Source organism: Diprion similis, chromosome 1, assembly GCF_021155765.1.
Source record: "Diprion similis isolate iyDipSimi1 chromosome 1, iyDipSimi1.1, whole genome shotgun sequence".
NCBI lineage: Eukaryota > Metazoa > Arthropoda > Insecta > Hymenoptera > Diprionidae > Diprion > Diprion similis.
This window is the reverse complement of record NC_060105.1, coordinates 7,708,243-7,734,322: the sequence shown is the minus strand read 5'-3', so window position 1 is coordinate 7,734,322 and position 26,080 is coordinate 7,708,243. Positions and strand designations below refer to the sequence as shown.

Here is a 26,080-nt window from a genome sequence, read left to right as displayed (position 1 = left end):
GGTAAGTCGACCACTGGAATTGAGATCAGAATTGAAGGTGAAGATGAGTCTGAAGTTACTAACGTTAAGGTATCGAAACATCAGGGAAAATATTATCATCGCGTAGTTTCAGAACGACTTTCAAGGAGTCAGTGTTTGCAAAAATATGAGTATATTTTATCCGTCACGTTTTACTCAACGTCAGAGATTCCGGAAAGCGCGAAGTAACGATTTTTTCTAAACACGGGTCGTTACAGCAACGTTACAGAGGGTTAGAGGGTGAGAACGTTTTAACATGAAAATAATGTGAAGGCAATAATATAAGGGAAAGGAACATCAGCCGCAGCGCGAAGTTTGATTACAGTTTGACTGTAGGTGCGAGGGACATTCGCTCCTGCGGCGGGGTGCTTCTTCACTGAAGTTCATTTTCCTCAAACGTTTCCCTCGAATCGTCAGCTGCATTAAGGGTATAATAATAAGGCAGATAGGCGCGAGTAACAACATATAACAGGGAGGAAATTGGTTTTCGCTATCTTCTTAGTGTCGTAATCCCGGCTCGTTTGACACGTTTCACTCGAAGGGAGTTCTGCAGGGTAACGACGTCACGGAGGACATTTGCGCGGGTTCCTTCCGACGTATCCTTCCTCTGAATTTCGCCAACCTTTCCGCCGCTTTGTAAGCCTCGTATCCTTGTGCCTACGCATCACCAGGAGATGAGTTTCTGCTGACGACGGATTCGTCGTAGCTGCAGGTATGCCCGGACTCATCGACTATTAGGGTTGCTGGTTGCTGGTTGCTTACACACCGCGAAACCCTCGCCCACGAGAACGACGTCGTTAGCATAGTCCTGGTGGACCTCGAGTAGACACCCTTATAGTCCTCGAGAGTACGTCTTCAGGGCTTGAGGGTCACTCCACTGGTTTTTTGCGAATCGCGGAAAACGCGGTGATCGCGATTAGCCCGGTTGGTCCGCCGCAGTTCTTCCACAGCTGATTCTCACGACTTCCTATATATTTCTACAACACATCCGGACTAACTATAATTCAACTCGTCTTCTTCAATCTAACACCATTTTCACTGTTTTCCCAACTGTTGTTAGGCCTTCGTGAATATGTAATCTTGTTTTCTCTCGAACTCCTGGTTAGCGTTTTTTGTTTTTAACTTTGTTTCTTTCTTTACCACGTCATATTAAATATAGGGTATTCCAAGTGAAATCGAGAAGTTATTTGCCTCATGTCATCAGATCCTTGCGTAACTTTTTTTTTTTGCATTCATTCTACTTTAAAAGAAGCCTAATTTTTTTATAGAATTTTATCGTTACTCCCTTAGTTGGCGTGACGATCGTTTTTGTGTAAAAAACGAAAAACTGAAAAAACACCATTTTTTTCATTTTGCAATTTTTTCCACAGATTCTGGGTCAAAAATATGTCATATCTATTATAATTAGAAAGTCGGCTGCGGCTGCCTCATGGTTTTTTTTTTTTTTACCTTTTTTTTTAAACTTTTTTCTAGTTTCCGAAATAAAAAATTAAATGTAAAAAAATCAAATCCTAATAGTCCTTACAGAAGCGTAAAACCCAAAATAAAATATGTCTTGGAAAATTTTCATATTTTACTTATTTCTCAAAATAAGTGAGAAAAATCTTTTTTCTTTAATAAAACACATCAAACGATAAAAAGATTTTTCTCATTTATTTTTGTTTACATATATTCTCATTTATACATTTATAATATATATATATTGTGACTTGCCCAGGACCCCCAAAAAAAAAATCAATTCTCTCACGCTCGGCGTTCCGCGTTCCATCAATCCTGACTCTTCGTTTTTGATGTCGAAATCATTTTCTGCAATTTAGGAATGAACCTCGAAGGTCTGGCCGGAATTCCGGCTGGATCTTATCCCCTCCGCATGACCGGCCAACCAGTCGACCTTTCGGCGGCTTGTCAGTCCCGTTTGCAATCCGCGTATGCGACGCAGGACTTTCTCACTCCTGACGAGGGTTCGACAAGGTGCAATCTGGGCTGGGCCCCCAGGTCCAGGACCAAACATAGAGCTGGACTTTGAAGCCCGTCGCAAGCTCCAGGATGAAATTGGAAGCTTGTCTCGCGGTTCGAGACTGACATCCGAAAAGCCTCGGGAATGCTTCGGAACGTGACGTTCCTCTTGCCGCCTCGAACTTTAAAGGAATCTAGCGTCTTGGGTTGTTTGTATTCCGTTAGAGATTTTCGGGAAAAAACGGTAATCTTCTACGTCGATTTCAGACTAGAAACGGGCCTGATTTTAACCTGTTACTTCGTAATTTGATTAACAGAGTTTCCAACTTGTATTAAAAATATTATCTTTTTATTACGACACAATACCGAGTAAAAATTTTTATTCATTCTTGGCGAGACGTATAGAGAAATAAGTCTTAGTGAACTCATTTCGCTCTCTCAATTCAAATTCTCGCTTTAATTTCACAGAATGGGTATGCCGTGCTTTGAGTGTAATTCGTATAGACACGAGCTTTGAAATTTTTCTGATTGTGAGATATAAAAAGTCTGTAATAAACAAAGAGGAGGAAAGTGAAATTAAGAGTGAGAGAGAGAGAGAGAGACAGAGAGCGAGTTGTAAGGGCGGTAAACGAAGCTTGGTTCCTTAATTACTTATCATTATAAAATGAAAAGTAGTAAGGAAGTCCGTGATGAAAAAAAAGTCCTTGCATCGAATTATACCCGGGAAAATTGCTAAGGTAAGTAGACCGTACAACTGCCAAGATTGCTTCGAGAAAAATCTTTTGATTCATTTACGGAGAATCGACTTCCGGTCATCCTTCTCGCCGGGAATTACACACGCAAAGAAATAAAAAGGGATGTGAAAAACCGTGCGGGAAGTAATTAAACATCTGCAACGTGGCCGTTTGTCGGATCACTGGCAGGAAACGACTCTGGAGAATCGCCGATGTCTGAGTCGGGAATTCTCTATAAATTAAAGGACGCTGTACGAAGGGCCGGAATCCGAAGCCGCCGAACGTCCTTTTGGATAGTAAAACTGGATTTAACTCGTCCGCTACTCCAGTGCTTAACGGACTTTTGCAAGGGTTTCCCTCGTTTCCACTCTCCCTCTATTTTTCACGAGGAAAACGTTATTTCAAATGGGGATTACGCGAACAAATCGGTGTAAAATTCTTAGCTACGTAAATATACTTCGCTTCGTCCTTTTGTTATTTTTTCTTTTTTTTTAATTACTAGGAGTAAAAGTATAACAAAAGGTATAAAATTTCCAACAACAATCATACGAAATACGATGGAATTGAATGAGAATATATGAATAAAATTATGCAACAAACTCTTCAGAATATCTTCAGTTATCCGGCTGTGATACTTGGGAGTTATTTCGAAGAAGAGAAGGAATAAAGAGAACTAAAGAAAATTAAAACTTTTCATACATTTTTACGCTTTCGATCCGAATCAAAAAATTTCTTCAATTTTCATGAACATTATACAGCGCGGAGATGATTTCCCTATTCGTAAAATTCAAATTAGTCTAATTACAAATTAGACCGGATAAGTTATAATCACGTCTACCTGCACGTGCAGATGCAATGAGTGCTGTCAGGATTACGTGAAAATTATCCATCAGGCACCTATAGAATTTATACATATATATATTATGTACGTATACATATACGTATATATATGTACGTATATTCGGTGTGATCATAATTGTCGATACCAGGTTAGCCGATAACGACCGCGATATTAATCTGCCCATTACAGTAGCTTACCGTCAGATTTTCAGTGAAACAAGCTCTTGAAATTATTCTATATGTAGGTATAACCTGTGCACACGATATACTTCACTATTATGACCTTTTGTCACAAAAGAATGAGAAAATATGTTTTCAGATCGCGTTAATTATTCGATTGATCTTTATTTGTAGATTGAAAACCCCAGGATTATACTTTGTTAATGAAATATACTTCAGGCTGAAGAAATATCATGTTTCTTTTTTTTTTTTTTTTCCTTTATCTCAAATCATTTTCAGGACTATACAGTAATACGGGCATCAAATTTCATTCCTCGATATAAAAACAGAAGTTTCATATATTATTCAAGTGCGGTAAAACTTCGTACAATTTCATATAAAAACTAAAGAAGAAAAAAGCACAAAGTAACGATTAAAAATTTTCTATACCTTTAGGTGGAGAGAAATAAATTATCTTCGAGTAATAAAAGAACCCGCTGCCTACCCCCCGTCTAAAAAAGGCCTCTCATATTTTTTAAGAGTTAACCTCGACGCGGCTGCAGGTGCGAGAATGGCGGAAGACGCGTGGTCGGTTAGGGATCCCTGGTATTTGCACATTCCTGGCATGACGACGCGCATTGCGGACGCCGGGTCAAAGTGTAATGGAAGAAAGGAGGCCGGGGCGATGTAACGAAGGGATGAGGGTTACGAGGGGGCGAAGGGGTGGAGAAATTTAACCCCCTTGGAGATTAGCGGCCTGTAGTGAATCCTCGAATGCGTACAGTATATATGTATATATATATATATATATATATATATATATATATATAGGTACAGGCATAAGGGTGCTCCCGACGCCTCGAGCTTATTGAAGTAGTAAAGACCAGATTAGGGCAGGCAAGACGCGCGCCTAGTCGAGATGTAAAACGACCCCCACCATTCCTCCCTTCATCCCTCGCCTCTCAACCCCTATTCCTGCCTTGCTCCGCACATCCTAGCCAGAAATACCGACTTGTCGAGGCATACGTGACTGCGCTTCTTCCTCTCCCTCGTCCTCACCCTTCTATACCGACGTCGAAATGCACAAACCCGGAGATTAGCATCAGACTACGCTTCCACCACTGGGATGCAGGGGTAGAAAGATTGGAAAAGAGAATAGCGGGGTCGTGATATCGGATTGTCAAAGACGAGAGAATCTGTTTTTTTTTTTTTTTGACTTCTTTTAATATCTATGATGAAAGATCGATGCATCGCGTAGTGAAAGTGTAGAGAAGTTGGATGCCGGATTGTGAAATACAGAGACCGTTGGAATGATTGAGGATATTGCAAAGAGAAATATTGTCTACCTAATGGATTGGGCAGAACTTTGACGGTTCTATAGTTTCATGTTTGTATATTTTAACCCTTCTAGTTTCTATTCCTCCGACATTTTTACCCCCATTTTTGATCCCGTAAGCGATCCAGTGACAACCTTGTTAAAATATTGACGATTCGATGTTGTTAGAAACAGATTAATTTTTACTTATACAAAAAAAATTAAAAAAAAAATTATGTGGATCATTGATTTAAATTAATCGAGCAATTTTTATTTAATTAGCTAAAAATCTGGAATTAATTAAATCCCGTCTAATCAGGCGAAAATGAGAAATTTTTTATATGTCATAGTTACTGTCAAGTTCTAATGAAATAGGAATCGTTATACCAATGAAACCGTTTGAATATTATTGGAGTTAGACCTAACGGTAATTTATTATTGAACGAACAGAACGAAATAGAAGAATAATTAGTACGAATGATCATATTCACAAGGAATACTAACACTTACTAGATTTTTCGATCTAAGCTTCAAAACCTGTGTACTTTTTGTACTCAAAACAGTATTTTTTATTCAAAATAGTTAAATACTGTATATTATAAACGCAGTACCAATTTCCCCAGCTCTTTTAATTGCTGTACTTGGCTTTGTAATTCTACTCTTAAAATTCCTGGACCTCCTCAACCCAAACTTGAAGTTATGATCGTTATAAACTTCGAATTAGAATCGTACCAAGTCATAAAATGTATGGAAAAGTCTTTTAAGCGTATATATAAACAACGCTTTATACATTTTTCTGTATCTATTCATACTCAAGATCCTCCGTAATTAAGACTCGGCAGAATTTATTTTTCCTTACTTTCCCAGCCACATCTGGGTACGATGATTATGAGGATTTCAATACGGTATAAATAATGCTAAAATAATTCCACTCTGCTCCGGCACGCACACTTCACAATTTATAGCAGCAGTATAATTCAATCTTAACACGCGTTTTACTACCTGCTAACTAATAATCAGGAGGAACAGGTGTTTTCCCTCTAAGCCAGCCGTCGCTTGTGTTAACAACTGAAAATGAGCGATGAACTGAACGCGATATGAATATTGCCAGTCAATGATGGAGGGTCGGAATACCGCGGGACCAAACCAGCAACAAAAGTTGGGAGTAAAGTGCGACACAATGTGAAGTGAATTTTGGGTCAACCTAACGCTCTACGCCATAATTTGCTATCCAATTTCAAAAGCTCAGACCAGCCGATTTTTATCAGTTTTACTTTTTCATCCAAGTGTCAGGTCCAACGAAAAAACTGACATGCGCAGAAGGCGAGTGTAGAGCTAGGTGCCAATTAATCGATTAATTAAGAAACTCGAAGGCGAGGTCGTGGTTAAGGAAGTAATGGAACTTGACTCTGGGCGAGGGCAAACAAGCAGAATAATGGCGGAGTGAAGCCCCGGCAGCAGCATCGACCGAGTAATTTTACACGTTCTAGTTTGTCGAAAACACCCTGTGCGAGGTCTCGTATTTACAGTAACGGCAGATTTAATCAATTGTTATAAATAATCGGGAAAAGTTTCATTATATGTCGGTAAAAAATTGATCATTTTTGATACCAGTTATTACGAGGTAGGTTACTATAATCGTGCGTTGAATATTTGTCAAGTTATTTCAATCGCAAGTTACAAATAACTATTTAAAAAAGTACGAAAAGTATCTTAGATATCGATGTCCTATTTCAAGTTACTTGCAAATTGTTTCAGAAAAGATTTATTCGATTTGAACTTAACGATGGCTCGTATTGTTCGAAAGTCTAGTTTCTAATTTCCAAAAACACGTAATTGCTGATTTTTTAGCACCAGTTTAATTCTATTCTTTCTTTTTTATTTTTTCTTAAATTCCACCATTTTTCAATATTATTGTATTTATAAACAAATATTCGTAGCTTACGAATAGAATACATAACTTGACAAATATAATATTCAACGAAAAACAGTCTCGTAATAAAACTAATAAATACTGTGCATAGTCCATCAGTTAACCAACCTTTTTAACCAGAGGACTAATTTCTAAGGGATTTCAAGGGTAGCTCTACGGTCAGATTGGAATTCTCATCTGCGTCGAGTTGTCGGGTTCAATCACCGTTCCATAATTACAGAGATAAGAGAAACCAGAGCTGGTCTGCAAACTAGAAACCAAACACAAACAGCTGGGACAGTCCTGACCAACATAGAGAGGATTGGATCTCTGGATCAATAATGCGAAATCATATAGCCTCGTTCGCGATGGTGTTTTACGATCAGTCTAATTTCTTGACAAGAGTACCAAAATTTTATCGCTCCTATGGATCTTTACATTCCAAGACAATTTTCCGATCCTACATTACGCGAGAAAAATTTTACTCACAATCAGACTCGTAAGGAGCCATTCATTAATGTCGAAAGGACGATTTTAGCCATTTTTAAACCACCCTACCCCCATGTAATAACACATAAGATTTCTTGGACTTCCCCACCTACGTCTTACGTAAAATTGTACCTATAGTTTTCATTTATAGTTAAATGTCGTTAGAAGAGGATCAGTTGTACTAATACTCATAATTTGACATAAATTAAAGATTTTTGTTTCATAAAAGATAATTATTTTCATCGTTTACATTCATAAGCCTCTAAGTGTGTAAATATGAACACAATTACGATTTTAAAAACTTACTATGAAATAAAAACTTTTACAATAACAATATATTATAAATGAAATTGTATATTAAAAATGAAAAAATATATCTTATAGTTTATGGAAAGTCTATATTAGATTTTTTTTATTTAGTTTTTGAAACTGCCCTTTAATTTTCTATCCGATTTTTCTCTTCTGAGACATTGCTGTACGGACATTTTGTTTCAATGAAAAATTTCTATTACGCACATTTCGACTTGTAAAATATTACATAAGAATGACTTTTACCTCCCCCCCCTCCCCCCCCCCCCCCCCTCCTCCCCTCATCCAAACCCCTTGGGATCATTACGTAATTAATTATAAAATAGGCAATTTTGTTTCTTTCGATTTCGGAATAAGGTAAATCACGTGCATTTTGCACACCGTTAAAGTGGTAAACAATATACGTAGCGGTGAGTTGACGTCGAGGCTTTTGAACGTAGGTATACGGGGGAAATGATCAAAGCGACGTTGAGCCATCTATGCCATGCCTATTATACCTATACTATGCGGTTTAGGGTGCAACGTCAGACGTGGTCATGCATATTAATAGCGACACGAGGTACGTGAGCGACCCTCCGTAAGGTTGCAGGAAGGACGGTGAGGAATAAATTTTTTTCCGACTAGGTGAGTATAATAATAAGCCGAAGGTGTAGGTGAGAAAAATTCGAAATCGTTGGAGCTAATTTTTAACCTTTCACCCCTTCCAGATTTTCCGCGTTTTACTTTATTTTTCTTCTCATTTTCTTCTCTCCTTCGAAAGTCGGCCTGTATTTATGGTAACCGATGCGGGCTGATAGGTTCGGTAATTTTTTTTCTCCAACTTGACAGCGTATAAACCGAAGAACCGACATTATAGATATGAAGAGGGAGTCTTAGCACGAGCTACGTGTCGTGGAAACTGAATCATGGTCGAAGGAGTTGCCGGAGTGTTTTCCAAGTTGAAAAAAAGTTTCCGTAATTTATGAGGCCTCTTCACCCTCTCGTCGTCGTTAAATGACGCGACGGAAAGGAAAAACACCTTCTTCAAACTTTCGTACGAGAGGTGGAAACTTACGATAAATATAACCTGCCCGGGCGATCTTATACACAGCTTTGATTAACGCCTGCCGCTTGAACTTAATTCTACTGGCAAACTTTCACCCTCATTCGCCATTTTCGCGATCCGTAATCTTCAACTTTTATTCATACTATATGTATACTTGACAAATAAACATATTGTAATATATAAATGTTGCATTAATCACGAGCTTGCGGATCCTCGAATGAGCTTACAAAAACTGTTTCAAGTCTTTCGATAACTCATTTTCTCATCACTGTTTGAATCAAGTCGAAAGTCTTTGACGACGGATATTATTTAGACAGAAAATACAAATCGAGTTCTCGAAACTTTTTACAGAGCATTCTGAATTTTTTTTTTCTTCTTCTTTTTCTTCGTTTCAAAGCTGGCCTCTAAATCATGAGAAATGTGCTTTCATAATAATATTTTTCTTGGCAAAACTTTGTATCTACAACGAAATATTACGTGACTATAGATTTTTCGGCAGTGGTTTTGGGTTTGTTGATCGTTTGTTTTATTAAAAAATAAAACGCGATTCTTCATCACAGTTATTCATGTAAATAAATAATAATCTAAGGTGAATTAAAACATCGAGTCGCTCTCACAAAATGCGAAATTCGTAAGTTTTGGGGCGGGATTAAAGTTCCGAAAGCGCCTAATTCCGAAGTATTTGGTGGCAAAGCTTGAAGTCAAGAAATCAAACTTTGAGGTAACAAAAAATTTTCGAATGGTCGGAAACGTACGGCTGAAAGATTCCAAAAATTCGAATTAAGACAGAGCAAAGTTCGGAAAAATAAAGTTTCACTGGAATAAAATTCGGAAAATTAAAATATACTCACAGATCTTAGTTTGCTCAACGAGTGGGTGTAAAAAATAGGAAAGAGCAGACAAAACAAAAAAGATCGAAAGTGGCAAAACTTCATCAATCCAGAATTTCGCAGAACTGAAGATTTTCCATGATTTGAAATTTCCATATTTCAGATTTTCTCATTTTTTCTCATTGTAAAATTCGGAATTTCCATTCCGCCGCGAAATTTTGTCTAAAATGAAGAAGGAAAAAGAGGCTAAAATCTGCATGATACATGAGACAGCGGGAGAGTTTCAGGCCCTTGCTAATCAGCCCGTCTCCTCGAGAAAACCCTTATCTCGGACGTGCGTGCCGTGACCGAGGGCAGGTGTAAGAGGCAAGAAACGTGTCAAAAGAGACCCACCGGAGATTGGGAGGCTGCGGAAAAGTTACAGGAACACCCGAGTCCTGTTGGTACTCGGCTTACTTCAGGCACCAAACTATAAACCCGCTTAGGAACGGTGGTTACACTTTCCGAGGCGTTATTAAGATTAGCTAGCGCGTGAATAATGATACACTCTTAGGCTGAGCCTGCTCATCTTCCTATCCGTCTCTCTCTCTCTCTCTTTCTCTCTCGCCTATTCGTGCCCACCACCTTCGCCGATAAATTACCAAGCCCGCGGTAATTACTTCGGCCCGTGTAATTCTGACTCCTCGGACTGTGTTTAACCGGTTAATTTTACTGCACGTGAAGTTTTGCACATTGCAAAACGCGACTCTGTTCCGATTTTTCCTTCATTCCAACAAGTTTAAAATATTTTTCAGGAGGATATCCATCTTTCAATTTTTCATCGTGTGATAAAATCTCACTTGTTTTCAATCTGTCGTTTAAATATCTCGTGAATATCTCAATCGACCTAAAATATATTTCACTCAACGAACCGCGTAATCTGATCAAAATTTGAATCAAATTCGCGGAATTTCGGCCAACGGCGTTGTGTTCGGCGGGATATAAAGCTTCGCTTTAAAAGCTGTGTCAGTATGGAACATACGGGTATAAAACGGCTCGAATCCAGGGTCTCTGATTGTTCGCGGGAGTAGTGACGCGTAGCGCAATATCATCCCTTCAACGAAATCTTCCCCCGACGCTTTTTACCCCGAAAGTTACGGACACTGCGGGGTCGACTCGAAGGAAGGAAGATGAGGCTTGAAATCGATGCCGTCTTCGCTGCACGGATCAAGTAGTAAGTGCCGAGTTTAGTCAGACTCGCGATCGGTAGTCCGAAAAATCGACTCGCCTTACGAGCCTGCAGCAGCAAAGTACAAGAAAATCTAGACTGCTACTTGTAACATTTATTAGGCAAAGGATCCGGAATAAAGGAAGAAAGAATTTCCTTCAAAGCCCTTGAATTTGGGCGATACTTTTTACCCCTGGTACAAGGTACAAGGGATGAAAAACGAACTTCCATATTGCATATTGATGCTCGAGACATGAGATATGCGAGTAATGAAAATACGTAGAATGGTAAGATGTTCGCGAGTTGTCTTCTATTTTTCTTTGTCTTTTTTTTCTGCACGAGAGAGAGAGAGAGAGAGATGAGTGTAGTCGATAACGTAACGAGAGTCGAGGAGACATTCCGCTCTTTTTGAAGGGTCGAATCAACGTCTTATTATACATGTACGGGGTTGGTTCGACAAAGTGGGGCGAGAGAGAAAGAGAGAGGAAGAGGAAAAAGTGAGGCATAGTTGGGTCGTAGAAAGGAGAAAAGAAAAGCACGAAAAGAACCGAACACAGATTCGCATTTACATGTCAAGCGTCGAAGGGGAGGGGGGGAGGAAAAAAAGATGAAGAAGATACGGAGGCTGCGGATGGTGAAATTCTTCGATAAAGTTGAAGGCATGCAAGATGGCGGAAACTCGCTCGTATCTTTACACGCGTTATACGCATACATACATACATACATACATACACGCAGGTATATATCGTATATATTAACAATAGCTTGCAGCTTCCATTTTGCTGCGCAACCTTCTTCCACCACCCTGAAGACTGTTTTTATTAAATTTCTTTTCCGTAGAGAAACGCCGTTGTGATATTAACTTCGCTCCCTGGAGTGCAGCGTAACTTATCGCGGTTGAACGAGTTCGAGAATTATCATTGCTATTCGAGAGAGAACTTCGAGAGGAGAGAAAATTTTTTGTAAACAAAACGCGAAAGCGTCACTGGAAAAGTACTAAACTATAATAAAAGAAGCAATAAGAAGAACGAGAAGAAAAAAAAAAAAAAAGAGAAAAAAATAACATTACCGCAAATTGTGCTTCTATTATTAACTCTGTAAACTGCCAATCGAAAATCGCGTGTGTAACACAAGCTGAGCCAAGACTAGAAGACGGAGAATATCTGCAACAGCTGGTGTTATATACATATATATATATATATATACGAAACAAATAGGATTAGATTTTCCTCTGCACGCCTGCACGAAAGGGTGATAAGCTCAACATTCGGAGGCTAGCGATTCCAGACGAAAGTTTCATCGTCGAGCATGAAAACTTTGCAATAGAAGAAGAAAAAGAAGAAGAAAAAGAAGAAGAAAAAGACGAGAAAAATATACTTGTTACATTTACTCCTCGAAGTACCTAAGTCTAACGTCATGGGGAAAAAAAAGCGAGCGACGACATTTTTATCGGTCGATTTTTTTTTTCTCTTTCCTTCTATTTTTCTCATTTGTAATCACCGGCTAGGTTTAACCTTGTTCTTTGACCTGTTCTACTCGTGCGGCGTTTCGCTCACAGAGATTAACTTCGGAGTTTAATTTTAATATGCAGAGAAACACGCAACCCTGCTGCCATATAGGTAGAGAACAACCGTTAATTCTATCGATAAGGAACTTTCTTTGCTAAAACACAGTCTCTCTTGTATAGATATATGTATACATGCATGTACATACGTATACTCGTTCAGCGCATTCCAACCGGTGCAAAAGTTCGTTATTTTTTTTCTGTTTTTTTTATTTCAAATAAAGTGTCGTTGAGACCGTGAGAACTTTGGCAATTAGTTCATTAAATTGAAGAGATAGGTTTCATTCCTGTCTACAACACGGTTTGATCAATTTTTGTTATTTCGATTTGTATATTTTTTAAGGAATAAAGTTTTTTTAGGAAAAAAAAGTAAAAAGTAGCTACTGCGACTGAATTTTTTACCCAGGCCTCGTTTTTTATATGACAAACTTTCGAACGGTTGACAGTATCGTGATTCGGTAAAAATTTTCGCCAAAGAAATACAGCGCGTGTGTCACTTTCAGACAGTTTGATTAATTCCATGGCATGGAACATCAAACAAAACCCCGAAGCTTTTTTGTGGGAATGTTGTTAAAGTAATGATCATGCCAAAACCACTACCGCGTAGAGCTTCTCTCTTTATATTCGCAAATCTACCCGCAGACAAATATCGCGGTTACAAATAATAAATAATAAAGCTTCGTCCAGATTTATCACGTTGATGAATAAACCGCTCTGCCATGTCGTTTCTACGCCAATTTTGTACGTACATTCAGCTGTTCTGCTTCTAATTTGGCAAATTGCATATCGCTATAAACTACTAAACTAAGTCGAGTAGTTAGGCGTAGGTGAAACCGAACCACCTTTGGCGAAGGCTAATAAACGCATAATGGGTCAAACATTTATGTATGATCGAGAATCCTCGAGATACATGTTGCACTTTAATCAATTCGACTCTAAGGATGCTGCTTGCGTTTCAATTAACGAAATTGCAGTCCGGCTGGTCAACGGGTCCGACGTATGTGTACAGGAAGGAAAATTATATGAATGTGAAGGGTTCTCGTTGGAAGGTCGACAGAAAAAATTAAATATAATTTTGACGTTTCGGCCTTGAGAGGAGCCCTCATCAGCAAACTATGATTTGATTAAAATTTCTATTTACAAAAAGAAAAATAGTTAAAAGATTTCCAAAATTTTAGGATAAATGAAACACTGAAAATTATCGTTAAAAATTTCCAAAAATTACACAATAAATAAAAATAGAAAATGAGCAAAACCAATTTTTCAACTCAGTTCTCTTCTCCTTTCGTTTCATTTTTTTTGCCTCTTTCCGCAACGCGAATAAACTTATTTACGATACATTTGTATCTTCAATTTGCACTAACGTACTTTAAACGGCAGCTGGTGTATCGATGATAAATAAGGTGTAAGATGAGTATTAGCTGTACCTCAAGTTTGCATTATCGCTAAACTCGTTAAGAAAATAATTTGCCGTCGGGGGTTGTTCTCATACTTATACCTACCACGCCCAGGTAAAATGTGACCTTAATAAATTACAACCATGCACACTGAGACGTTAAGACATGCCGCACCAACCGCGGAATAATAATCCTTTCGCAGATAAATTATCGCGTGCTCGGAGCAGACGACATATGTTTCATAATTATTATTATTGTTGTTGTTGTTGTTGTTTTTAGTATTTTCGACATCATTTATCATCGCACAGAACATATTAGAAAATTCTTTGAAACTGCTTTTCAAGTTTCTTTGATTTTTTTCTTACAATATTTGTTCCCACGTGACGAGACTGGAATATGCGTTAAAGTCTCGTCGGCACGAGGTATAGAAACCTAAATGCTATTTCACGTTGTTACAGCTTTTTCTCGGGAACAAAGAGTAAAGTTTAGTTACGTCTGCAGACTGCAGGCGGCTAGACGTTGAAACAAGTTTTAAAAGTTTTCTCACGTCAGGTGCGTCGGCCGTTGTTGGTGTGAGAGATGAAGGAGCACGGGAAGAAAGTAAGAAAGAATAGATACAAGAGAATGTAAGAAAAGAAGCTCTTCGCCTTCTTCTTGCATAATTTATTTATTTATTTTTATTTTTTTCGTCTCTCTCTCTCTCTCTCCTTTATCCCGATAAAATAATTGAACATTATACAGAGCGTCGAGGGGAAAAGCGAACACGCTGTGTAATATGAAATTTAAATTCTATTCACGTCGCGTTAAAAGAACCTCGGATGAAATTATACGCAATTGTATAAGCTTCTGTAAAATCAGAATCCTGTAATCTAGAAATTCGGATACCGATAAGCCGAAAGATGCCTCGATTTGATATCGAAGCAGTCGATTGTTGCCATTCGATTTAAGAAACGATAACCGAGTACTCACCTGGGTGAAAAAGTAGTAATAGACCTTCATTCCACGTTCGGCGAAAAGTTGGGCGAAATGTGTACTGGGACAGATGAAAAAGTAATCGCCAACGACGTCGCCAATCATTTTCTGGTTCAGGTATCCGTCACTCACGTGCTCCCAGTCGGTATACTGAAATAAAAAACGGCGCAGATTGGTTAAATATTTGTGTAATAAAAACGAGAAAAGCACGGCAGAGACGAGCTTTTGGCCCATATCGACGGAATATCGGGTTACGATAAGCTGGAAGAAATGTCGACGTGACTTGTAACGTGAATTCGACAAAACCCAGTCACCGTCTGTGCATTCTCTTTTTTTTTTCTCCCAAAAAATTCTCTACAATCGCTTAGACTGGCAGTTTTTGTCGCTGTCATGACGCTCTCGAGTCGTTTGAAAAGTTCAGGAAAGTCTCGATTATTAAACGGTAAGTGATTCGGTGATGCAGAAAACTTTTCTGTAAAATAACTTTCAGCTTCGCGAGATTTCATACACTTGTTGCTTGAACTAAAGGCCGTCTGAAATGGTTCGATCAAAACTTTTTTAAACAGATTTAGTTCGTCTTATGGAATGCAGAATGTATATAGAAAACCCGAGCTACTCGTGTACACGTAAACGTATAAAACGTCAACTGTGTATCTGTGTATCTGTGTGTGTGTGTGTGTGTGTGTGTGGAAAAAAGATAACTTGTTGCATAAAAGTTATCACACTGTTTGTTGAAACAGGTGATGAGAATACTTCAGCCTTTTATCATCCGAACTATTAAAACTTTTGCGACAAAGTTGCGAAAGAAATTATTATTTTAAGTGTTTCATTGTTTTTTTTTTTAGAGGGGAGGAGAATGAAAAACTAGAATGGCTGATGACAGAAGGTCCAACACATCGAATTTTTTACGACATAAAAATCTAATTCTTCGAATTATAAAAATGTATAAATTCCTGCTACAGAAAATTGAAAATGTAGAAAGTCAAAGCACAGAAAGGTTATAGCCTAAAAAACAAAAAAAATTAGAATCTGTATACGATTTTATATTACCGGCACGAATTTTTACGATTATACATTTTGGTATTCTATATTCTCACTTTTATATTTTTCAACCTCTTCATACTTCGACATTCTACATTTTTAAATACTATGAATGAAATTTTTCCGTCTTTAAAAATTCCATATTACGGCTCTTCCATTTTTTCATTTTTTGATATTTTTACTCTCAACCGTTTTCTTGTTTTTTTTTTCTCTGCACCAGAGAAATTGCTGGCATTACGGATTGCGAAATTGATAAAACATATGATGTAAAATACGAAGAGGCATGATGATGTCAGGGGGGATTAAGAGAACTATTTCGGTTAAATAGAATCGAAGGATGATGACGCCGTAATTGATTTAACCGGCCGCGGTCCGTGGAACTCTCATCCTGCTAATTTGACACGCTCAAATTAACCGCGGCTTGTAGGTGGAGTAGTCAGGATGAAACTGTATGGGAGATGCGGTCGAGTAACGCGATCAGGACCGTCTCACCTGGCAGCTACGTCACGGTGGCTCTGGAAACCACGGGCAGGAGTTGCGATAATCCTAATTCAGTTTCGAGAACCGTCGGACATCCGACTCGTGCAACTTTAAATCTGTAGAAAAGGTGTAATTGACTTGAAGTTGAGTTTCGGAAATTGGTAAGAATTTCTTGTGTAATTTAATTTTGAAAATGGAGGAGGATGATGATGACGAGAAATCCCGCTTCTTGAAATTATCGATGAATCATATTGGTCGAAGAACTTATACAGGTAGTTTTACGACTGATGAACCATTACTGTCTAATTTAAAAACTCGCAAAGTTGGAGGATTGACGGGGAAAAATTTAATGGCGAAAAGTAACAACGAATTGGATGAATTGTTGAATTTAGTCGTCGGAAAGTTTTCAACTTTATGAATAAATTTAATATGATTGTCGCGGTTTCTTACACGAATGTTTATTTGTAGTTACATATTTGGAAGCTGAATAAATTTTCGTCGTGGCTATTAATGGCTATCGTATTTCGAGGTAGAGATGAAAGCATACTCCGCATAGATTTTTACACTCTTATATGAAAAAGAAAAAAAAAAAAAAAACAACGACTATAAAATCCTGCAGAAAATTTACGCGCTCATAAGAGTCTCGAGATATTCTTCATTCGCATTCGGTGTATCAAAAAGCGAGAAAAAAAATAGGGAGAAAATATCATTCTAAGGTGCATAGATCCACTAGTTTTATTTAACATCGTAACCCCGTATAAAAAACACTGTACTAGGTATAAATCTTTGATCAAGTTATATGGGTTCGATCTTTTAAATAGTAGGCTGGAGTTTTTATTAGACAGATTGACATAATTTTTTACTAAATGTGGATGAGAAAAAAAACTCCAGATTTTATTACCCTTCGCAATTTGATAAAGAGGTCAACAACGATATTTGGAGAATAATTCCCCCCACAAATTTTGGCGAAACGAGCACAATTTTGCCACGAATGGGAAAACAGCGCAATTAATTATTTCATGAAACCTGACGATATGCCCGCGTGGTGGAGAGGTAGTAAAAAACAACCACTTAAACATCACCCAGAAGCTGTTTTGCGTTGAATGAAGTGAGGTAGGAAATAATTTAGAGTGTGTATAGCAATCGGGATTGAAATTCTGAATTTCAAAGTTTCCAAAAGCGCCAAATTCCCAATTTCTTGGGGGTGAAACTTAAGGTTAAGAAATGAAACTTTGACGGAACAACAAAGTTCCGAAAGTACCGTCGTCAGGGCAAAATGCTGACGGGGACAGACGAGGCCGAATTTCCAAACCCCTTTGTCGCAAAAACGCTACGTTAAAAAATTATTGAAACGGAAACGAAGCCTTAAGAGGCATGTTTGATGCCTAATTAATCCTCGACTTTTAACGATTTACACAACTTTTCTGCCTCATTGCTATACATAGTTGAAATATTACGACAGTAAGCGGTGTAAAGTTTCGATTGGCGTCGACAGTGGAACACTAGAGAGCTACGAATGATCAAAGAGAAGCCCCGCCAAAGGATAAGGCAGGAGGCACAGGTGCCCCATGGCATAATTTTGCCAAGTTTAATTTTCTCGAGGATCCAGCTGCCGCCATGCCGCGGGGGAGTTTGAGGAAAAAAAGTTTAAAAAAATCAGGTTAATTCTCCCGTTAATTTCCAAAGTTTCAAAACTTCCGGGACAGCGGCGTTGCTCGGGGGTGAAACCTGAATCACGTCCCTTTCGGTACGTCTGACTTACCCTCACCTTTTCTACGGTTGCATTCAGGGCGGAAGTAACATACTTCGGAAAGATTTACTCCCAGGGCTGAAGGTTGGTCAGTTGGACGTCGATGGTTCGCAAAGAGAATAAAGGAACAGATTTTTACTCAAAACCGTAGGAAAAAAAGGGAAAATCGGTTTTTTTATTTTTGGTAAAATATACTTCGTAAAATGTAGAATTTACTCTAGAAATAGCGAAAATCTGTAACGTTTATGGTAAAAAAATATAGTTGACATAAGTATTTTTTTACTAAAAACCTTTATGTATCCCACTTTTTCCGCAATTGTGAGTGAAATCTGCTCTTTATCTTCATGAAAGCGAGCTTGGATCTAATTTTTTCGTTTCAAGTGACTTTAAAACGTTGAAAAGTTTACTTTATTTGCTCGATTTAATTGCACGCGATGATTCATTTGATTCGAAACAATTTTTATTTTCGTTAAATTTACCGAAACACTTTTGTCTCTGAGAAATTTCACTATATATTTTCTATTTTATTTACACCTTAAAGAGTTCGCCGTAGCTCCCGATCATAATAATTTGACAAATACACAACGTACTTCGTATTTCGTAAGAATATTACCAAAAACTATGTATTTTTGGTCAACCAATCTTTCCAACAGCGAAGTAAATTTCAGAACTCTTACTTTCTTCTAATTGAAACCCGAAAGAGGCTCATCGTTAATTGATCACCTTGCTTATCGGCTGCTTCTGGCGTGTTTCCGCAATTTTAATTGTATTCGTTGAACGAATTTGGGAAAACCTTTGAAGGGTGATACCGATTCCTTGGCGGATGCACCCGGGGACCAAAGTCGAGAGAGCAAGTGTAAAAAGGGAAGCAAACAGTGGATGGAAAAGACGTTCGAGGAGAGCAGGATCAGGCGCAAGAGACTTTGTGTATTCAATCTGGATCGGAGATTGGTTTATGCTGATGACTCGGCTCCATCCCCCGCCCACCCCCCACCGATTCGCTGCAAAATACCGGGTTCTTCCCCCTTTTTTCCCCTCAACAATATTATTCCTCATTCCAGTATTCCGCAGGCATGATCCAGAGAGTGGGAAGAAGAAATTTGTTTCACCATCGCGTAGGGAAAAAAGAATAGAAAGAAACTGAACGGGGGAAAAAAAAGAAAAATGCGAAAAACGTAATGTTCGGTTCTGCAGGTGGTGTTTTGCGCCGAGTGAAGAAGGAAAATTGCACAAGTGCATGTAATATGTTCACCCTCTCGAGATAAGGACACCGCCAATCTGTATCACGCGAAAGACGTGCGTGACACGCGTGTGTGTTTCTATACAGCCAGCAAGAAAAGGATCCAACTGATTTGGTATTCGAAGTTCGGTATACTTTGAGAATCGTAAGCCGTTACCGTAGACAATCATCGAGGTAATTATGGTCGTCGTCGGGCTTAAAGAAGACAGAGAGAAGACGTTGATAACGAATTTCGGAAGCTTCGAAGCTCCGGAATGTTTAATTCTGAAATTTAAATTCGAGGAAAGACGAGGACGGCGGTTTCTTGATACCTCGTACCTTAAACCTTCGAGAAAACTCGCGGACAATGAATGGCAGGTAAATTAGGGGGCAAAGTTCGTATCCTGTAACGAGTGGAGCTCGGCTTTCTGCACCTTTTCGCAACGCGTTTAATTAAACACGTGCCAATTTTCCCGCAATATATTCTCCCTCACCCCCTGACTCTTAGCCAGTCTGTCCCCGACTACGGAGGATTCGGATCCTGATAATTGACTGCGGCACCACCCGACGAAGCTTTCGAGACGATAAAGCACTGTCGTCTCGGGCGGATATACGTAGCATGAAAAACGCACCCTTATTCTCCGAGAGAAGGGATGTTCAATGCTGCACGCAAAGCGCGACATTTTACAATCCGGAATAAAAAATGATGAGCTGTTACGTGTGTGTGTGTTTTTTTGTTTGTTGTTATTTTTTTTTATCGGGGGAAATAAAAACGTGGCGATTTTCTCGGGGTAAAGTATGATTCGACAGATAAATATATATGCATATTCACGTTGATCTGCATCGTTAGAAATTTGTAGAAACTCTGTTTAAGGGGGAAAAAAATTAACACATCTCATTTGTATTCCGAATCTCTATTCGGTGTTTAAAACAAAACCAGCCGAATAAGTTCTTCTTTGTCTTTTTCGTCTGGGAAAAAGCTCGCCTTCGCAATCAATCAATCAATCCGGCTCAGGACTAATACAGTTTCGTTCAATTTAGTCTCGTTTAGTTTTGTTCCTCGTCGATTTTCCCGGCTCTCAGAATTGCAGATTTCGTCTCGGTATCGCTGTGGCGATAATTTTCACCAATTTTATTGTAAATCGCGGTGTAATAGAGGTAGTGGGACTGAAATAGACCGGAAGTTCCTGCAGGCTGTAGACGAATCAGCCGGCTGGTAAAGATTATCCCGGGACTAGAATTTAAGGGTGTCTCCATTCATCACGCCAGTCTTAACAGAACCGGGTACCCTGCACAATAAAGCCGAGTTAGCTCTACAACCCTATACTTTCACCCCCAATCTGTATACCTGCGGGTAGATTAGACCGGCATTCTTCAGCGACTTGGCCTTCTGTTTCCCATAATGCCGGATGAACGTAGAACATCCGATGTAGACAATAAATCGTTTCCATCTAATTATTATTAAAACTAGAGAATTTCATTTTCAAAACTCATTTACGGCCAGAAGTTTTTCGCGACGAAAGAACAACGAAGTAATCAAAAAATAATAATCCAATTACATCGTATTTCCTGATTGATCTTTGCAGGCGGTAAAAATTCGCGAATCATAATACCGATGATCTTAGGTTGAGGGTTTTTATTCAAGGGGCGCTTTATTTAAGCGTTAAAATCGAAGTGTTATACACACGGTGTAAAATACGAGGCGATAGCTTCAGGGGTGAGAAATTTATGCGTATCTCCGTGTATTATCGAGAGAAAGAGAGAAAGCAACGAGGTAATAAAAAAAGGCGGTCATTCAGCCTTTCTAACACGTTAGTTGTTACGCACAATCGCCGCCGATCTTAATGCGAAGGAATTACACTTACTCGTGTAGAACGATTAAATGCCACAGAACGTTTTTGTTCGAATGATGGATCGGGCTGGTTATAAATCTTGGCAAATTCCGCAGGCGTTACACACAACGTTTTACATTTATCGCATTATGCTTGCATACGTATATACTTGTTTTTAATACGGAGCCACTCGCTGGTGTTGTTTAATTTTTATCAATCTTTGTATTTTTGTATTTTTTTTTTTTTTTGCACGCTTATGTATAACCAACGATTTTTACAGAATTAAACAGCCGAGGTGAATGCTGATTTCGTATAAAAGCTTGCGAAATCCCGCTCTCCGCGCATAATTTTCGAATTGAAAAGTTAACAAGAAGATAATATTGAACGAGCAAATATATATTTCCCGGGGCGCGAAAGCCGAGTAATCGAAATGATAAGAAAATACTTTGACAGATTTAAAATATCCCACATTTCGTACAATTTCGCGTCATATTTATCTGCTTTTTCAATTCTCCGATCAATATAATCGATTTAAAAAAAAAATATGTGGACTTCTATGTCATGAAATAAAACCCATCCATATCCTTGATCCTGTTATTTGGTTTTTAAATAAATAAATAAATAAAAGATTCAGGTGACGAGCAACTATAAATCAATTATATTCTGCTCTTACAATTAGCGGTACTTCTGATCGCCAATGAAACGTTATTTTTGTCTCCCAGGAAATATAAATATCTGTAAACATACTCGACTAACGTAACCCATCCATTTGTTTGAAAAAATATTTCATTACAACTCCAAGGAACTTTAATGATATTTTCTTTTTACGATCTTGAAAAATTCCCACAAGTTAAAAATATTTCGCACTGAATTTACGTTAATTCACTCGGAACAGTGGTTAGTTTATTTGTAAAAAAAAAATCTACATTCGAAATTTTGCATAAAGCAGAATATTTTCGTTCCGATTCCTCAATACTTTTTTTTGTTGTCGCTTTTCTTTCGGGTAATATGATCGCAAAATTCATAGCGGAATGTACGTTATAACGTATCTTATAATACATGTATACCGAATTCCGCAGAATTTTTATCGCGTTAATGGATCGATTGTAGAATTATTTTTCCTACCTGTAACATTTATCGAATATTAAAATCCACGAATTGACATTTGCCGCTTTCGACCGAATATTCTAACACGAATACCAACCTTCAAGAGAAATAATCTCGCGAATACTTCATTCCACTATTAAAGCTGCAATGATTTGTTATCAAACCCCGTGCCTAGAATCTTTAATAAAATTCCCGCATCTATCATGGATCTTTCGATTCCATTCTTAATATCGGATGCGAAGAAGCTTCATCTGTCTTTTGCGGATTGAATATAGAAGTGCGGGGGAAAAACCGAGGTACTTAAGGAAATACTTCGAGGACTAAAATACGCTAAATCTTTCTTCTTTTTTTTTTCTTCCAACCAAAGAACATAAAAATTATTTTCAGATGTCAGACTAAAATAAAAAGATTTCGAAAATTTTAGTAAATTCAGAATAATCCTCAATAATGTTTATGCAGAAGCGATTTTTGATTATTTAAAAACATTTTGATAAACAAAATTTTAAGGCTACCCCATATTGCCGGACCCCCCCCTACTAGAGCGGTCCATATTCTTTTCTCCGCGTATATACATACCTATAGACCGCACCCCAATTCCTGTGTTCAGCAAGTACATGGTATATAATCCCCGGAATGAAAATCGGAGGTAAAACTTGAAGCTAGGATGCGATTTCCTAGCGGTTTTCTTGTCTCAAGTAAAAATACACACATTGCAAATTCCTCCAGCATTGCACATACATACATACATACTCATACAATACTCATAGATAGAAGGTAGAGCCGGAAAGCTTCGCTTTTCTGTTTTCCTCAACGAGTTCACCGGCTGAAAGCATCCATGCGAATGTGGGCCACCTTACCGTAAAATCACTGTTAACGGTTCCTTTGTTGCGGTCCTCCCCCCCCCCCCCCCCCCCCCCCTTAGGGCAGTCATCTCGTCGTTGTTTGCAAAAATATGTCAAACTTTGGCAAGAAATGGCGTTTCGTTTTTTTTTTTTTTTTGTTTTATGTGTATATCGTTTTTCTTTTTCCACCGCCGGTCTAATTTTCCACTGTCTTCTTCCAGCTACGGTGATTCGTGTTGCAGAGAAAAAGGATTGGGGGAAAAAAAATAATTAAAGAATAAAAGCAGGGCGAGCCGTGCGAGAAACGAAAAAAGGGTGGCTGAGGAAGTCGAATTAATTGGCAACGGATGCGCTCAACTGGGTTGGGGGCTTCGTTATTTTTAAAAATGAAAATAAACAGAATACGAGAGGAAGGAGGAAAAAGGAAAACATCCGATTCGTCCGAAATAATTCTGGTTTCGAATACCCAAAAAGTCGAGTCAAGCTCATTGAAAAAGTGAGGAGGAAAAATATTTTTCAAGATTCTCTGGCTGAATGGATCCCGAGTTTTTATCCAACGGTTCGAAATATGGCGGAAGGCTGTTCTCTTCTATATCTGATTTAATTTATGCCGGATAAAATTCCGGGATAATATCGTTACAGATATAATAATGACATCAACGCAGCAGAAATTTATGCTTAAATATTGACGAATTACGAATTATTCGCAAAGCAAATTGTTCCTCGGTTTTCACGACTGTCAAGACTTTCTTCAATAAAAAGAGAAAACTAAAACTTCATAAAACGTTGTACTAACCACGTGTACCAAAAACGACCGTCTTCTTCAAATACCTGCGTATGAAAAAGAAAAAACAAAACTTTGAAAAGAAAAGTGTTCATAATTCAGAAAGACAAAAGTCAAGCATCAAACTATTTTCACCCTGCATGGCGTATAAAATCCACGAACTAAGGGTCGAGCAGCTTTAACATTTCCTGCGACAACTTCAGTCGGGAAACTCAATACAAGTCGTTGAAAGCTCGTGTTTTACCTAGTAGCTGAATATTTGATAGAAAAAAATTGAATACAAAGTTGAGTAGATCGACGACGAATGAGCAGCGCTCGCTTTGCCACGTCACGTAATTCACAAGCTCCGGGTACATTCTCAGTTGGATAAGATTTAACGTCGGCACACAAGTATTGTTTTGTTTTGTTTGTACAGGACAACCCGCACCCTGTCTGTTGGGAATTCATCCCCTGATGAAGCCCTCAGCCTCGCTTCGGCATCGAAAGCACGAAACGCGCTCGGTTTTAAGAATTAACCCGAGGTTCAGCCCCGCCTAGGAGTCTGGTTGGGGTGCATAATTGGGGTGTCTCAATCAATTGTTAGATTGATATCAGCTGACGGTTTGTTATTGAGACTTTATTGCACCGCTCCGAAAGCTCCTCATCGCTTAAGTCATTGCAGATGACTATGAAGTGTAATATATGAGCTTTCTCGCCATTTTTTTAAAAACATTTTCACACTCGAGAGCAACGAAAACCCAATATTTATAAGGTGTGAAATTCCTATTAAAAATTTGCTTTGAATCGCGAAAATACTAGAGATAATTCGTATAATACTTACTTGAAAGGTGATCGCATCTCGTTCGAGAGTCGACATATTTTTGAAGATGGTGTTGATGATGTCGAGAAATTTGTCACGCTGCAGAAAACTCGGTCCGTCCTTTTCGAAGTAATCGATAAAGTCGTACAGTATGAAGTAGGTTCCTGAAATCGATAAAAACTTTGTTATAATAAAAATGTTCTACAAACGAAATCCTCCTTCGAACAAAAATATGACAGAAATGAAGGTATTGAAGTGCCGAATCTAGATCAGCTTTCCATTTCATGCCATCACGGTGATATGATTTTTTTTTGTTGAAACTCATCAACAAAAGTAATAATTATACATAATGTAGAAGAGATATGGTTTACAAGATTCGCGAGAACTGACGAAAGTACTGAAGAGTAATTCGGCCAGTTTTTATCAGGTGTTCGTACCGCCGGAGCATATCTTGAAATATACTTCGTCGTGTTAGTTCATCAGATTTGAAACGGCCAAAAAAATCACCCTCATAACTCGGAAGGGTTGAAGGAATTTTTCCTAGGCCAGAAATTTCTCTCAGGGATAAAAATCGCATTCAAGGATCTCGATTTTCGGCTTTAAGGTCTCGGGAAACGAGGCAAGAGTCTGACGGGCAGACGTGACAAACTTGGGACAGGAGAACATGTCGTTTTTTCCCGAGACGTACGTGTTCGTCGGTGTTTTTATCGCTCGATTACCGTTCCCCGGTAATTTAGGTATATGTATACCTACGTCTGAATCGCGACGGCGGCGCGGGAGGATGTTCAACCAGGCGTGGAGGACCTCTTAGAAAATATTCATCCTGCCGGAGGAAAACGTCTGGCGTTGCAATGAGAAAAAAAAAGAAAAAAAAATGAAGAAGAATAACCATAACAAGAAGCAAGAGGAAGAGGAATAAAACGGAGAAAAGAAGTAGAAGAAGAAGAAGAAGAAGAAGAAGACGTCCAACTTTTCTGCCACATTTCGCAACTAGAGATAACGAATGCCTGCGCTTAGCCTTATCTTCGCCATTTATACGTAAGCTTCGCAATCACGCTTATGTATGTATTTCTGTTTTTCCTCCCCCTTCCCTTCCACCCTTGTCATTATTTTACCCTCTTTTTCACACCGCGTGACAGACAGCCCTTTAGTCACACGCTAGATGAAGAGCCCGAGTTTCCGTTATCAATTCCTATACGCGTCCTGGAGTCCATCGATCAGCCAGATTAGATTAGAAGGGGGGAGGAAAGAAAAATTTAGCAATTTCGTGCAACACGCTCTTACGCTTTCAGGGCGACAATATGGAAAATATTTTTTGTTTCCGTTTAATTAAATTTTTGCCTTGTAGTCAACGAGCCGAATTCACCCGACTCAGAACCGGAATTGTGTAAACTCGGAATTATCTACAGAGGGAATCGGCGAAACAATATGATTCCAGCTTTCGGGACTCTCGAGCGAATAATTACACCGTAAAACCCA

The 26,080-nt window shown here is 38.6% G+C and overlaps 1 protein-coding gene across 1 annotated transcript in view; it reads right to left on the bottom strand.

Moving 5' to 3' along the window:
- The window catches only part of LOC124409521 (acetylcholinesterase), a 92,285-nt gene that overhangs the window by 15,718 nt on the left and 50,487 nt on the right, over positions 1-26,080 (bottom strand). Inside the window, exons 2-3 of the mRNA XM_046887232.1 lie at positions 24,623-24,765; positions 14,745-14,897 (exon numbers count right to left, since the gene is read on the bottom strand). Coding sequence (XP_046743188.1) covers positions 14,745-14,897; positions 24,623-24,765 — 296 coding nt within the window. The remainder of the gene's footprint in view (positions 1-14,744; positions 14,898-24,622; positions 24,766-26,080) is intronic.